Genomic DNA, 13,007 nt, shown 5'->3' on the forward strand with positions numbered 1-13,007 from the left:
GAATTTCTACGTCACTGCAATCCATGATTCTAGCAGAAATTCAGTCTTGCTGGTTTGGTGTTAAATCCAGGGCTCCCATACAGTGCTCCAAAATGGAACTAATATTTTCAACAGATACAAGGCGTGTAAAAGCAATTTAATCTTTTTTTTTTTTTTTTTTTTTCCTGCAGAGAAACTGAATTTCTGCCATTGTCATTGCTTTGCAGGGTTGCTCTGAGCATGTGCAGGATTGTAGAAATCAGGCTGTAATTCGTATATTTTCAAAGAATCTGGAAGGGTCTCACTAGGGGTTCCTAAATGGAGATAGTTTTGAGAAAATCCATGTCTCTTCTATGGCTTTTCAAGATGGGTTCTCAAAAACAGAGATATATAAAAATGAATTTTAAGTGTTGACTAGGCACCAGATTGTCTGGTTTTGCCTGTAAACTGATGGTGGCCCTTCCTGAGGAACTGAATGAGATTTAAAAGAAGCCCYTGGTGCGTAGGAGAGGGAGATCTGCCTGGCTGACCTGTGCCTTTGGTCTGCTTGGTTTGAGGCTGTGCAGGATATTGCTGCCCAGCAGGGAAGTGCCGGAAGGAAAGAGAGGGTGTAGAGGAGTGTTTTAGTCGAGGATTGCTGGCACAGCCCTGAGGTTGGAAACACTGCTGGGAAAGTGAGGCTGCCCCTAGTATCGAGCCCTGCTATGCGGAGACATGCAGGGGCTGCTAATCTGCCAGCAGGGTTTCTTGAGTACACCAGTAATGCAACATTTTTGCATTCATTTCAAACTGTGAATGTGTGCTGTACGTTTTAGCAAGCATTGCACAACCCTACTCTAAGAAACAGCTCACAGTAAATGTGCAGCACTGTCGCCAGGGAGCCACGGCATCCTCCACGTTAGAGCTTCCTGCCAGCAAGGGAAAGACTTCATTCCTTTCCCAGCAGAGATGTTGTCCGCGGTGTAAAAAGAGGGGTGCTTTATGCGCTGAGAGCATTTCTCCCCCATTGCTAATGTGACTGTAATGAGAGGGAAGCTGGTCATGATTCAATAGATGATGTAATGGATATCCAGTGGACAAACCATATGATACTTTCAGAGACTTCCTCCCATCCAGGCAGCTCCACAGGTAGGGGGCATGATGCCAGCCTGCCCCTTGTCATCTCCTTATGGCTTAGCCCAGCTCACAAGGAAATTAATGTTTACAGTTTAGCTGAGTCCTTTTAGTTTCCTTTAATATCTGAGTTTTAGACGTAAGGATTTATAGCAGTGATTGGGGACTAGACATTGTGTTAAGCACTAGATTATGCTAATAAATTCATGTTTTTTATCTGCAAAAGTATTAATATTGATAAGCATATGTTTATGAGTTTCGTATTCAGCAAAACCTTCAGGCATATACCTATGTGCTTGTTCTTCGCAAAATCAGGGATCTAGCAGTTGACAGAAGCCTACTAGAAACTGTAAATAGACCTAATTTCATTTTATTATTTTGGAAAAGGCAAAAGAGTGAGATGTAAAAGGTGTTCTGCTAAACCTTTTCCAACCCATAATATTCTGCTCTGTTGCATATGAAAATTCTTTAACGCGCATTAGATCCGTGAAAGGAGTGTAGAGTGGCTGAACAGTCCCAGAAAGGACAAATCCCCAAGAGGACTGCGCAGTTTGTTTTGCTTTACTCTGGACCTGTATGATACATGCTCAGTTACGAACACTGTGATTTAAACAGCCAGCAGACCAGTCCTTCTATCCAAGACACTAAAAGCCCTGGCTCTCAACTGAAATGACAGCGCACGATCTGTCAAACGCTGGCTTAAATGGTACCTGTAGGGCAAGATACGTAAGGAGATTCCCAATCAGACATGCAGATCAGAAGTTATTTTCTCTATTTCATTTGCATTTAAAAATACAGTGAAGTTTAGAAATAAGGACCACGTAGTGTCCTTTCAGCTGAAAAAGAAATGCATGTTCTCTGCACAGAAGGAGTACGATATGATTCCTACCAGATTCTGTACTTTTGCTAATGCATCTTTTCCTGTGTCGAGCTTTAGAGACCTTTTCTCAGTGATTAATCATGATTTCTTTCTGTTTGGGACTCAATTTTAACTCTTTTTTAAAAATTCAATTTACTTCATTTCTACCTGGTGAGCTCCAGTAGGGAACATCACTGTCTGGAGCATGTTCATGTTTTTGTTAGAGGGCTCATGTCTCACTACTCAGGTTGGAGTAGATTTTCATGAAGGATTATCTCTGATGATAGTAAGCAGGTCAGATACAATAAATAAAGGCTAGCAACACCTAAGAAAGATTGCTTGCAGTGGCCTAATGATACAAGAGGCACAGAGAATATAACTAGGGTTACGAGCTGTTCCACTTTGTCACAACGCTCATTAATTTTTACATCAGCTAACTAGGGTGCTTTGTAGAATTACACAGCCCAGGGCCTCCGTGGGAGGGAGCACTGTTCCTCAGGGTTGGATTACTGGGCTAGGCAGGAAGATTCTTGGTTTTCTTCAGGCCTTCCAGCCTTCCTTCAAGCCTCATTGCTATCGCTGGTACTCTAAGCACAGGACTTAAGCACAAACCCAGCACTGCTCAGAGCCAAGGCATTGCAAGTCTAAACTATCAGAGTGTCAGTCCACGGCCTGGGGCATGCTTTGAGGGGAGCACTGAGTTGTAGTGCAGGAGAAAGGTCCACGCCTTGCAGCAAACCACAGCATGTCYCTATCCACAGAGCATTATATGATTGACACGTAGCAAGTATCTTTTTGCCCTGGACACCTCTGTGGGTGCCGTGGAAGATCCAGGCTGCAGAGCAAGTGGAGTTTGAGCTTTCTGCAAGATACCTGGGCCAGTGTTTTAGCCAACTAGTTAAACAGGAATATCTTCTATGAGCTTATGCATATCATGCAGCTTTCTCACCATCTCATAAGAGGTATTTTGAGTAGCTGATAATAGTAAAGTGATGCTTGATTCTCTGGTGACGGAAAAGATCTTACTTGCTGGGAAGCACCCTGTACTCCAGCAGGGTGCTGACTGGAGTATAATGAGATGCTGCCCTGTCTCCCTGTATGTTAACAGTATCGCTGTAGCTGCATAGCCCATTGCATAAGCAATACCTACTTCATTAGAGCCCAGTCATACTCAGCAAATTGTATTTGCAACATGACTGTTACTGTAATGTCTGTTTCCCTAAGCCCCTCTCAAGTTCTGGAGGGGATCTTTTGTTGCCAGTTGTTTGCTTAAGCACAGGGTGTAAAATCATTTTTAAAAAATCTGTTCTCTTTAACTCACTACAGAGGCCTGATGCTTTGAAGGAGGCTATAGTTGACAAGTCAAATTCTCAGAAGGCCTCTGGGAACAAGCGCTGGCACAATTGCTCATTCAGCCCTTCTGCATGCACCATGTGACTTTTTTTGCTCACAACAAATCTTGCAGGCAACCTTGAGCAGCCTTTGGAAATTGTCAATAGACATCTTATTTCTTTATGCTTGCACAGAGCTGCTCTGTTTCATGTTCTGCAGCATTACTGTAGTACTGGCTTGAAGGCAGTGAACATAGATTTCTTTTACACATGACATCAGGAACAGTATCTGTGCAAGATTTGGCACAGAAAACCTTCTCCATTTATAATACATATCTTTATACTATGCTGCTTGCTTTAGGGATGCAGCTTGACTGCACGTAGTCCTCTCAGGTGCCGTATCTTTTGGGCAGCTCYGATATGGCAGAGAAGGATGAGAGGACACGGAGAGCCAGAGTGTGACTGACAGCACATGGGGATTTTGTGCTATTTACTACAACTCATGCTGGCCATTAGACCAGGAGGAGGAATAGCTAAAAAACTCATGCATTTGGGGCACTACAGCGCAGACATCTCAATAATAGATCACTTATAATAGAGAGGAATAGAGGAAGAAAGGCAGAAAGGATTTTCACTAAAACCTAGGTGATATTAAGATCTGCAAAACTGGCATCACACCCATGGAAGGAAATAAACAGTCAAAATCTGCTCTCTGGTGCTTTGAGAGCAGACTTTGAAAAGACTCCTGGAGCAACTGAGACACGTTTCTCAGAAGGGATTTTCAAAACTATCAAAAAAAGCCCAACAACTCCAAGCTTTACGTACCTTCTGCTTCCCCTTTGCCCTTAAGGGTCCTATCTTTCAGCTTTGCCATGCAAATTTGCCTGTATAGGGCAAATTAGGGGTCTCAGCCTGGGGCTTCTGATGGCCACATTGCTTTTCCTGTTACTAAGAAGGACAAATGCACTTGGTTATATCCAGCTAAATGACATGATTTGTCTATGGAACCAGTCATGTTATATGGGCTTACATGAAATTATAAGCATTATAAGCACCATGTTTGACTCTGTAAGAGGGAATCATACCGGTTCTGCTATTTAATTTGCATGTCCTCCAGTATGCGTGTGATTCCTTGTACAACACAAGTGAATGCATCTAAATTATTTATTTTTCCAACCAAAATATTGTTTTGCTTCCCCTGGTTCAGGAAGACACTGAACCACAAAATGCTGTGAGAGTGTCTCCAAGGAGTATCACTCTATTCTTGCTCTGTTCTTCCACTCTTCCCCACATCAACAAGACATTAAGCTGGATAATCTTTGTGCTAATCTGGGATAACCACTCTTTGTTTATGCTCAGCTGATAAATGAAGCCTTTAGTAGGGTTCACAAATGCATATGTGGGAGCTTTGAAAGGGATTGAAGGAGAACATACCAGAGGCCTGGATTCCTGCACCTTGACTACGAAGTCAAGGGATTACAAAAGGCTGGATCTCCCCTTGGAGGCTTGTGTCTACAAAAGGAGTTCAGGGTGACCAGGTTCCTACCTGAGACGCTTTTGTTATGTGCTTAAAAATAGGTAAGGCCTGCTTTAGTCTTTGTTTTTCTTGCCTAAATTGCTTTAGTTCATGCAGAGGACCAGCCCTAGCTTCAGGAACTGAGTTGAGTAGATCACACAAAGTTATCTTTGGCCCTTCTTCCCATGCAGCACCAATTACAGCTCAGGCACAGAGAGAAACAGTCCCTGCTTGCTGCTTCACACAGCTGGGCTGCTGGCACACAAAAGCATTTTGCATATACTGATTTAACAGTTGGAAAATTTATTCACATAAAAATCTTACCCTTCTCTTTGATGAAGGATTTTTTCCTTGTTTTGCTTTCAACATATTTATCCCACTCAGTTATTGGGGTTAAACAACCTCCTAGCCAAGTGGAGAAAAGCTTGCTTAGGCATTTGTTTTAAGAAGTGAAAGACTGGGGGCAGATTTTGCTCCCACTGAAATCAACAGGAGAACTCCCACTGATTGCCCTGGGAGCAGAATCGCGCCTCTCCTGATAGTGGGGAGCTTTTATAAGAGTTACGCTGGCCATAGATAAAGTCTTGCTGCTTCACCCTTTCAAGAGAGAACTCTCCACGGCACGGGAACAATCAGAATATTTGTCTCTTTAAATGAATAGTTTTTAAAGGCTGCACTGAGAGGCAGTCTCCCCCTCTGCGGCTGTGAGGCTACTCAGAGCCTCCAATAAATCAGCATGCAGGAACTGAGAGCTCTGTCCTTGAAGAGATGCACAGTGACCTTGCTTATGCTTTCTCTGGAGAAATAACCAGGGGAAACATAGCAGCCCAAATAGTGAGTGGTGTATGACTAAAGGCACTGCATTCTGTATGCAAATGCTCTGGTACCAAAGGCACGGTACGGATGGCACACTGCTACACAAATTGCAGCTTCCCTGCTAGCCTGACCAGATTGCTGCTGTTGTTTTTGCAGGGGACTGAATGAAATCCTCATGATCATTGCATACTTGTTCAATAATAGCACACCCCAGTCACGTCTCCTTGCAAGTACGTTTTGTTGGAATCACTGAGCAGAAGCAAAGACGAGCTGACGACTATGTGTTTCCAAAGTGGGTTGCCGGAGCTGTGTGTTTGCCATTGGCTGCGGTTTTCTGGTTTATTTGCAGCTTCCCCCATCTGGAATATGAAAATGGGATTGAAGTAGATAATTGCTAGCAGCAGGTTTTCAAGAGAGACTTAGAGGGAACAGAATGCCTCTCGCACAGCACAGACTGCCTGCACCGAAAGAGCTCTGAAGAGATGATTTTAGATGTTACCCACGTCTGAATCTCCTGGAAACTTTACCCTGAAAGCAAGCCATTGCGCACAGTCCTGGAGCTAACATCCAAAAGAGGCAAGGAAGGGGCAGCAAGGCTGAACAATGGGATACCTTGTCCTTGGATTTTTCATAGAAAAGCCAGCAAGTATTCCCCTCGGCTTCCCAGTGAAAAGGGCATGAACGCAACAATGGACTGAATTTCACCCAGCAGAGCTTCAGCGGCTTTTAAGGATGGGATACACTGACCCTTCATCAAGCAGAGATTTGCTGGGAAACAGAACTTTGTTCTTTATATTCATCTGCGCTTTCGCCGTGGTTACCTTGCTGCAGCAGATCCTCTATGGGAGAAACTATCTCAAAAGGTAAGGGGGGATGTGAGGGAATGGAAAAAGTTGTCTGGTAAACCTGAATTGAGACTGAGATCCAGCTGTACCATTACACAGGCTCAAACCACTTCTCAGTGTTGTGCTGACAAGATTAATCTCCCTTGCGAAGATGCATCCGGCATCTGTAACGTCTCTTAGACTATTAGTGAAGGACAATGTTAGGTAGGATAGGATTTGTTTATTTGTTGGATTGTGTTTTAATTTTCAGCTGCTGTAAAAATCTAGGCCTTACTTAACTTAAGCTAGGCTTCTGCCAGCAAGGTATCTGCTTCTGATCAGACCATGCGATATAGGGCTTTTCTCTGTATGTACACACAGCTTTACACCATATGTAAATTCAAGCTGAAATGGCTTGAGAGGTCAAATTATGGTAGTATGCACCTGTTGAAACGTCAACATTGTTAGAAACAACAATGCAGATGCTTTTCCTTAAATCAAAGTAGCAATGTTATTGTTCCAAATAGCAGAGAAATTGCTTTATATTTTCACTGCTGTCTTCTCATGAATTTACTGCTGAGACTGATTTGTTGTAGATCCCATCAGTCTTTGATCTGAAAATGGCACTGTTCTTATTACAGCAAACACCAGTGGGGATCTTCAAGTGTTTAACCTTGACCCAGGCAGAGTTTGTTTTACTTAAATCTGATTTGAAGTGTTATGCTTTGTATGATTTTTAAAGGGGAATGCTTCTCTTATATGCTTTGAGGTAAGTGGGTTTCAATAGTGTAGGTAGCGGCTATGGAAGTTTCTACTGTAATTTAGCAATAATTTGCCAAAAGAGATCAATGGTTCTGTTCTTGCCTTGCTTGCAACTCATATACTGCCAAGAGCAAGCAAAATGCTGACAATCGGAAAATGGGGGGAATAACAAGCATAATAATAATGTGTATAAACAGGAGCATTGCGGTTAAGAGACAGCGGTTTCAGCACCCTGCTCATCAGTGAGGCCTTGGCTGGGGGGACTCAGTCTAGTTTTGGGCACCTCACTTCCAGAAGGATGTGGTTCAGTTGAAAAGAGTCGAAGAAAGGCATTGGGTATGGAGCAGAGGTGTAGAAAATGTGATAAATGAGAAAAGTCTGAAAAAACTATGTTTGTTTAGCTTGGAGAAAATCAAGAGGAGAGATGATAACTCTCTTGAAATACCCAAACAGTTGCTGCAAAGAGGAATGTAATAAACAAATTGCTCTGACAAATCCCTTGATGACGAGAAGTCATGGGCTTAAGTTACAGCAGGAAAAATTTAGATCCAGATATGAGGGGAAACTTTTTGAGGGTAAGACAACCTAAGGAAGTTTCAAATCTCCATCTTTGGGGGCTTCAGAAATATATAAGATAGTGTAGTACCAAGCTGCCTCGGTGCTGAGAGGAACAACTTGATGGCCAGTTGACATCTCATCTTGCCTTATTTTCTCAGTTTTCCCATTTGTCCTAGAGGCATGGCAGCCCTGGTTGTTTTTCTAAGTGCAAGTAACTGCAGCAGGTAGAGCAGTGAAAAATAAATCTCAAGTATAAATTGAAATAAAAAAATGGTAAAGTAAAAATAAAACGGTGAGAAGATGCTAGTAAAACTCTTCTAGTGAGTTAGCTCTGAGGCTAGTCTCTATCCTGCCTCGTACCTTGGGAGCCTCTTCTGCCATCAGTGGCCTGCAAAGAATGCAAAAAAGGATAATGTCTGACTCCCAAACTTGCAGAAAGCCCTCTAGTTTTGAGTGCTCTGCCAACAAAGGGGCCAAAGCAGGAGCTGACTATACATTTTGTCACTGTGACTAGCAAACACTGTTTATTTAAGTTTTTAGTTTCAGATTTTAATGATTTGCTTCTTTTGCTTTTATTTATCACATCAAAGATTTCAAAGAGGGTTTCTCCCCACAGTTCCCAATACAGGTAAAAAGCACTTAGACCCCTTTCTGCTTATTACTGCTAGTTTCCCTCTTTCACAGAAATAGAAGTGCAGGATGTGGCAGTCTCAGCTCATCAGTCATTAGCAATAGAAAGGTGATTTACATAGCTGCCTACACAGTTACCATAATATTATCATGAAGGTACTTTTCAGTTTTCTTTTTCCTGCTCTTGCTCTCTTGTTCTGCAGTATGTTATGGTTTCAATCTGCAGTTTGCACTCAGCTGTCAGGGAGAAAGCAGAGCGACCATTCCCAGGCTCTTTGCTCGCTGGTCTGCTCCGTGCGGAGGTGCATGGAACCTTCACTTAGTCTCTGCTTTCATAACCTCCGGTGTTAAGTCTCCTGTTACAAGCTCACACTAGCTGTGAGGTTCTTGGACATGTTATAGCTTGCACCTCTTGGGAACACAGCTGAGCTGGTGGTTTTGGAGAGCATCTTCACAGAGAGGAAGTGGGATATTTATAGTGTGAGTGCCGTTTGCCAAGCTGGAGCTTGAGGACACTGGCTAAACCTAAGGGTAGTTACTCACTAATATTCAATACACTGCTTGTTCTGCAATAGTCTGTGCTTGGATCCCTACATTTGCAACAACAGCAGGCCTCCGGGCCTTTTCTCAAGGCTATGGGAAAAAATCCCTAGTGTGCTTAGAAAAACATGAAAATTGCCCTGAAGTACTATTCCAGTAAATGTACGCTGCTTTTAAGCCTAAATTTAACATAAGGCTCGTTTGCTTTTCTGCAAGAAGATGAATGAAATAGGTAAAAGCCAGTGAGGAAAGGGGACTCTATAAGGCTGACCTAAAACATGTAGCATGGCACGACTCAGAGGATAGCATAGCTCCGAGACTGTTCCCAATAAGCAGTCGAGACAAAGTCACCCTTTTCTGGGGAGAGAGGGGAAAGAGGGAAGAGTTATGCAGGTTGAGCCATGCCAGCTGCCCTTACAAGCGGAGAATGGGCCCTTGGTTGTTTTATTGCTGTGATTTCCCACCCGAACTTCCCTGCGGATGGTGTTGTGGAGCCTGGCTGTCCTGCGGCTGCCCAAAAGCCTGGCCACGGGGATGGCAGGACTGCAGGCAGGAAAGGCTGCTCCAGGAAAGAAATATTATGGTAAGTCCCCTCCACTCAGAGAAATTCCAGACAGGGTCCAGACTCCAGTTTGGACCTCTCTTTCTCCTGGCATCGCTGGGCAAAGGGGAGGACGTAGCCATTGGATTTATAGACGCTCCTGCATTTTTCACACACCATATAATATTCTTCACTCCTTCCCCTCATGTTTTGTACTGTGCCATCTGCAACTGGAAGGCTGAATCCTGCCCATCCATTTTTTTCACCAGGGTATCATCTGAGACAGATGGATGTGTGTGCTCTCAGCAAGGCAAATGCCTTGTCCTCCCAGAATCAGCTAAAGCCCTCGCGAGAAGGGAAACTCCAAGCGGGCAAATGACACTGGCAAACTCTGGTCTTTGTAGCTCTTGATCCCAAGCAAAAAGAATGGTGAAATGAGATATAATTAAGGGACTTTAATATGGATCTCTGGGGTAATTATTTTTATTTTAGGATTAATATGTTGATTAAAAATCTACTGCATTGATCTGCTAAAGTAGGTTAAATGCTGTGGACTGCTGCTTAAATCCTGAGCTGCAGCTTGCTTGTGTATTGATTCATCTTTCTAGTGCTAGGCTCTCCGCTGAATTTTCCTTTGAATCAGATGCTCAGCTGAGGTCTGGCCTTTTTTGTGAGCTTTTGTGTGGCCAGCAGGGAATAATGCAGGATTACATCAGGAAACTGCCACTACTATAAAAAATGTTGAAATGGTCACTGTTCTCATCTCCGAACCTGTGGCATAGGGGAGATCAATAGGAGAGTCCTTGCCTGCTTTGGCAAGGGAGAACTGTCAGAATAATTATTTGCTATATGCCTATATTCTGTTGACAAGGACTCTGCTTAAATATTGGTTTTCTAGCAGCTTAATTTCTGCACAGAGTGAGAGTCAGCKGCAGAAGTGAATCTGTTGCTTTAAACAGGGTTTTTCTTTTTAGGCCACAAGTGAGAAGAACTTATAAAATAAGTTATTAAAGAATTTAAATAATGATTACGCTGGAGCCTGTCAAAGGGGCACATACAGTAATTCAATCACGCAGCAAGGAACAGTAAACCTTCATATGCAGGAAGTCTATATTATTTGAAAGATTTATGTCTTTTAAATGAGAATAAAACATCACTCCTATATATGTGTGCGTGCCCTATAATTATTATCAGAATCTTATAGGTTGAGTTTATACCATCATTTTGGTATTTCTGAAGCAGTTTTTATATAACAATTGCAAATTGGTTCCTTACCCTCATAAGAAAGATATATATTATGATCATCTTTTGCACGGTGTGGGCAAATGAGGAACAAAACTACAGAAAATAAAGTTGGACTAGACCTTGAGGGGTCACTTAGTCCATACCATGCTGTCACAGAATCATAGAATCAGTAAGGTTGGCAGGGACCTCTGGAGATCATCTAGTCCAACCTCCCTGCTCAGCAGGGTCACCTAGAACATGGTAGACAGGGTTGCATCCAGGCGGGCCTTGAAGATCTCCAGAGAAGGAGACTCCACAACCTCTCTGGGCAACCTGGTCCCATGCTCCGTCACTCTCATGGGGAAGAAATTCCCCCTCACGATCAGGCAGAACTGCCTGTGCTTAAGTTTCTGCCCATTGCCTCTTGTCCTGTCACACGGGACAACTGAAAAGAGTTTGTCCCCGTCCCCCTGACACCCTCCCTTCAGGTACTTGTACACAGTGATCAGATCCCCCCTCAGTCTTCTCTTCCCCAGGCTGAAGAGGCCCAGCTCTCGCAGCCGTTCCTCATAGGGCAGGTGCTCCAGCCCTCGGATCATCTTTGTAGCCCTTTGCTGGACTCTCTCCAGTAAGTCTATGTCTCTCTTGTGCTGGGGAGCCCAGAACTGGATACAGCACTCCAGACATGGCCTCCCCAGGGCTGAGTAGAGGGGCAGGATCACCTCCCTCGACCTGCTGGCAACACTCTTCCTAATGCACCCCAGGAGACCATTGGCCTTCTTGGCCACAAGGCCACATTGCTGGCTCATGGTCAATTTGTCATCCACCAGCACTCCCAGGTCCTTCTCTGCAGAGCTGCTCTCCAGAAGGTCAGCCCCCAGCTTGTACTGGTACATGGGGTTATTTTTCTCTAGGTGCAGGACTCTGCCCTTGCCCTTGTTGAACCTCAGGAGGTTCCTCTCTGCCCAGCTCTCCAGCCTGTCCAGGTCTCTCTGTATGGCAGCACAGCCCTTGGGTGTGTCAGCCACTCCTCCCAGCTTGGGATCATTAGCAGACTTGCTGAGGAGGCACTCTGTCCCCTCATCCAGGTCGTTGATGAAAAAGTTGAATGGGATGGGACCCAGTCCTGAGCCCTGGGGGACACCACTAGCCACAGGCCTCCAACTAGACTCCACACCACTGATGAGAACCCTCTGAGCTCTGCCTTTCAGCCAGTTCTCAACCCACCTCACTGTCTACTCATCTAACCCACACTTCCTGAGCTTCTCTGGGAGGATGTCAGACAAGRTCAAATCTTACTTATATCAGGGGGTGCAGCAGCTTCAGTCTGGATGCATGGGCTGCATATGACCTGAGTTGCATGTTGTCCTGAACTATACCGGGGAACTGCAGCCAACTCATGTCCATCAAGAAGTCCCTGCTCCGTATCTGGCAGGGGTTCCTCTGCCCTACTCTTAACACATTCCAAAGATGTTAGTCTTCCTAAAACCATCTATTCCAAGGTTTAAATATTTAGGATTTCCATTTAAATATTTTCCCCAAGAGACAAGAGCTGAAGGTCACCTAATGAGTCATCTCTCTAACACACAGTCCTGTGTCCCTTCTGTTTCTAACCAAAGTAAAGTATTATCCCAGGGAAATGACATGCAACCCGTGAGTCACCTTGTTGAATCCCTGACTGGGTTTTATGCAATGCAGGTCTTGTTTCTCATCTATTTTCTTCAGACAAGAAGGGAACTAGGAACTTCAGGAGACAGCAAAGCCTGGTTTTCCCTCTATTCAGTATGTCTATCCAACTGATTTCCTACATGTTCCTATGACAGGTACATAATAGATGCTGCTGACGTTGCTCCAGGTAGTTTATTGAACTTCTCTCCAGATGCATAAGTTGATGGTTGTCCCTAGCAGCGGCTTTGCACACAGCCCTGTATCACTGGGAGGAATTCCTCAGTCTGTTTCCTCTAAATGTATTGGACTGAATCCCGATCATGTGCACACCGGTTACATGGCCTCCTTTGATGCAATATGTGTATAAATGGAGTATGCACATATGGCACATTATCTTAAAATGACTGGATCTAGTCTAGTGCAGTAAGGGAAGCTGAGACATGCAGCCATACTGCTGCTACAAGGAGCGGTCTGAATTTCAAAGTGTGATGAGGACCTGCGAGATGGCATCACCATCATGCCTAACTAACCTTGCAAGGGCAAGGAGGTGAACAACTACTCTGAGAGGCTGGAGGAGCACCAGAGACAGCACTAGGGGAGAGCTCAGGAGACAGGTGGCAATGGGATGGAGAAGGGCACTCAGCTG

The 13,007-nt window shown here is 44.2% G+C and overlaps 1 protein-coding gene across 3 annotated transcripts in view; it reads left to right on the forward strand.

Moving 5' to 3' along the window:
• The window catches only part of ST8SIA5 (ST8 alpha-N-acetyl-neuraminide alpha-2,8-sialyltransferase 5), a 74,521-nt gene that overhangs the window by 20,844 nt on the left and 40,670 nt on the right, over positions 1–13,007 (forward strand). For all 3 annotated transcript variants that reach the window (XM_085322159.1, XM_085322158.1, XM_085322160.1), the window contains exon 2: positions 5,771–6,477. In XM_085322159.1, coding sequence (XP_085178285.1) covers positions 6,347–6,477 — 131 coding nt within the window. In that variant the 5' untranslated portion in view covers positions 5,771–6,346. The remainder of the gene's footprint in view (positions 1–5,770; positions 6,478–13,007) is intronic.

This window comes from Rhea americana, unplaced genomic scaffold (genome assembly GCF_003343005.1).
Source record: "Rhea americana isolate MKP2758 unplaced genomic scaffold, rheAme1 scaffold_75, whole genome shotgun sequence".
NCBI classification, from domain to species: domain Eukaryota; kingdom Metazoa; phylum Chordata; class Aves; order Rheiformes; family Rheidae; genus Rhea; species Rhea americana.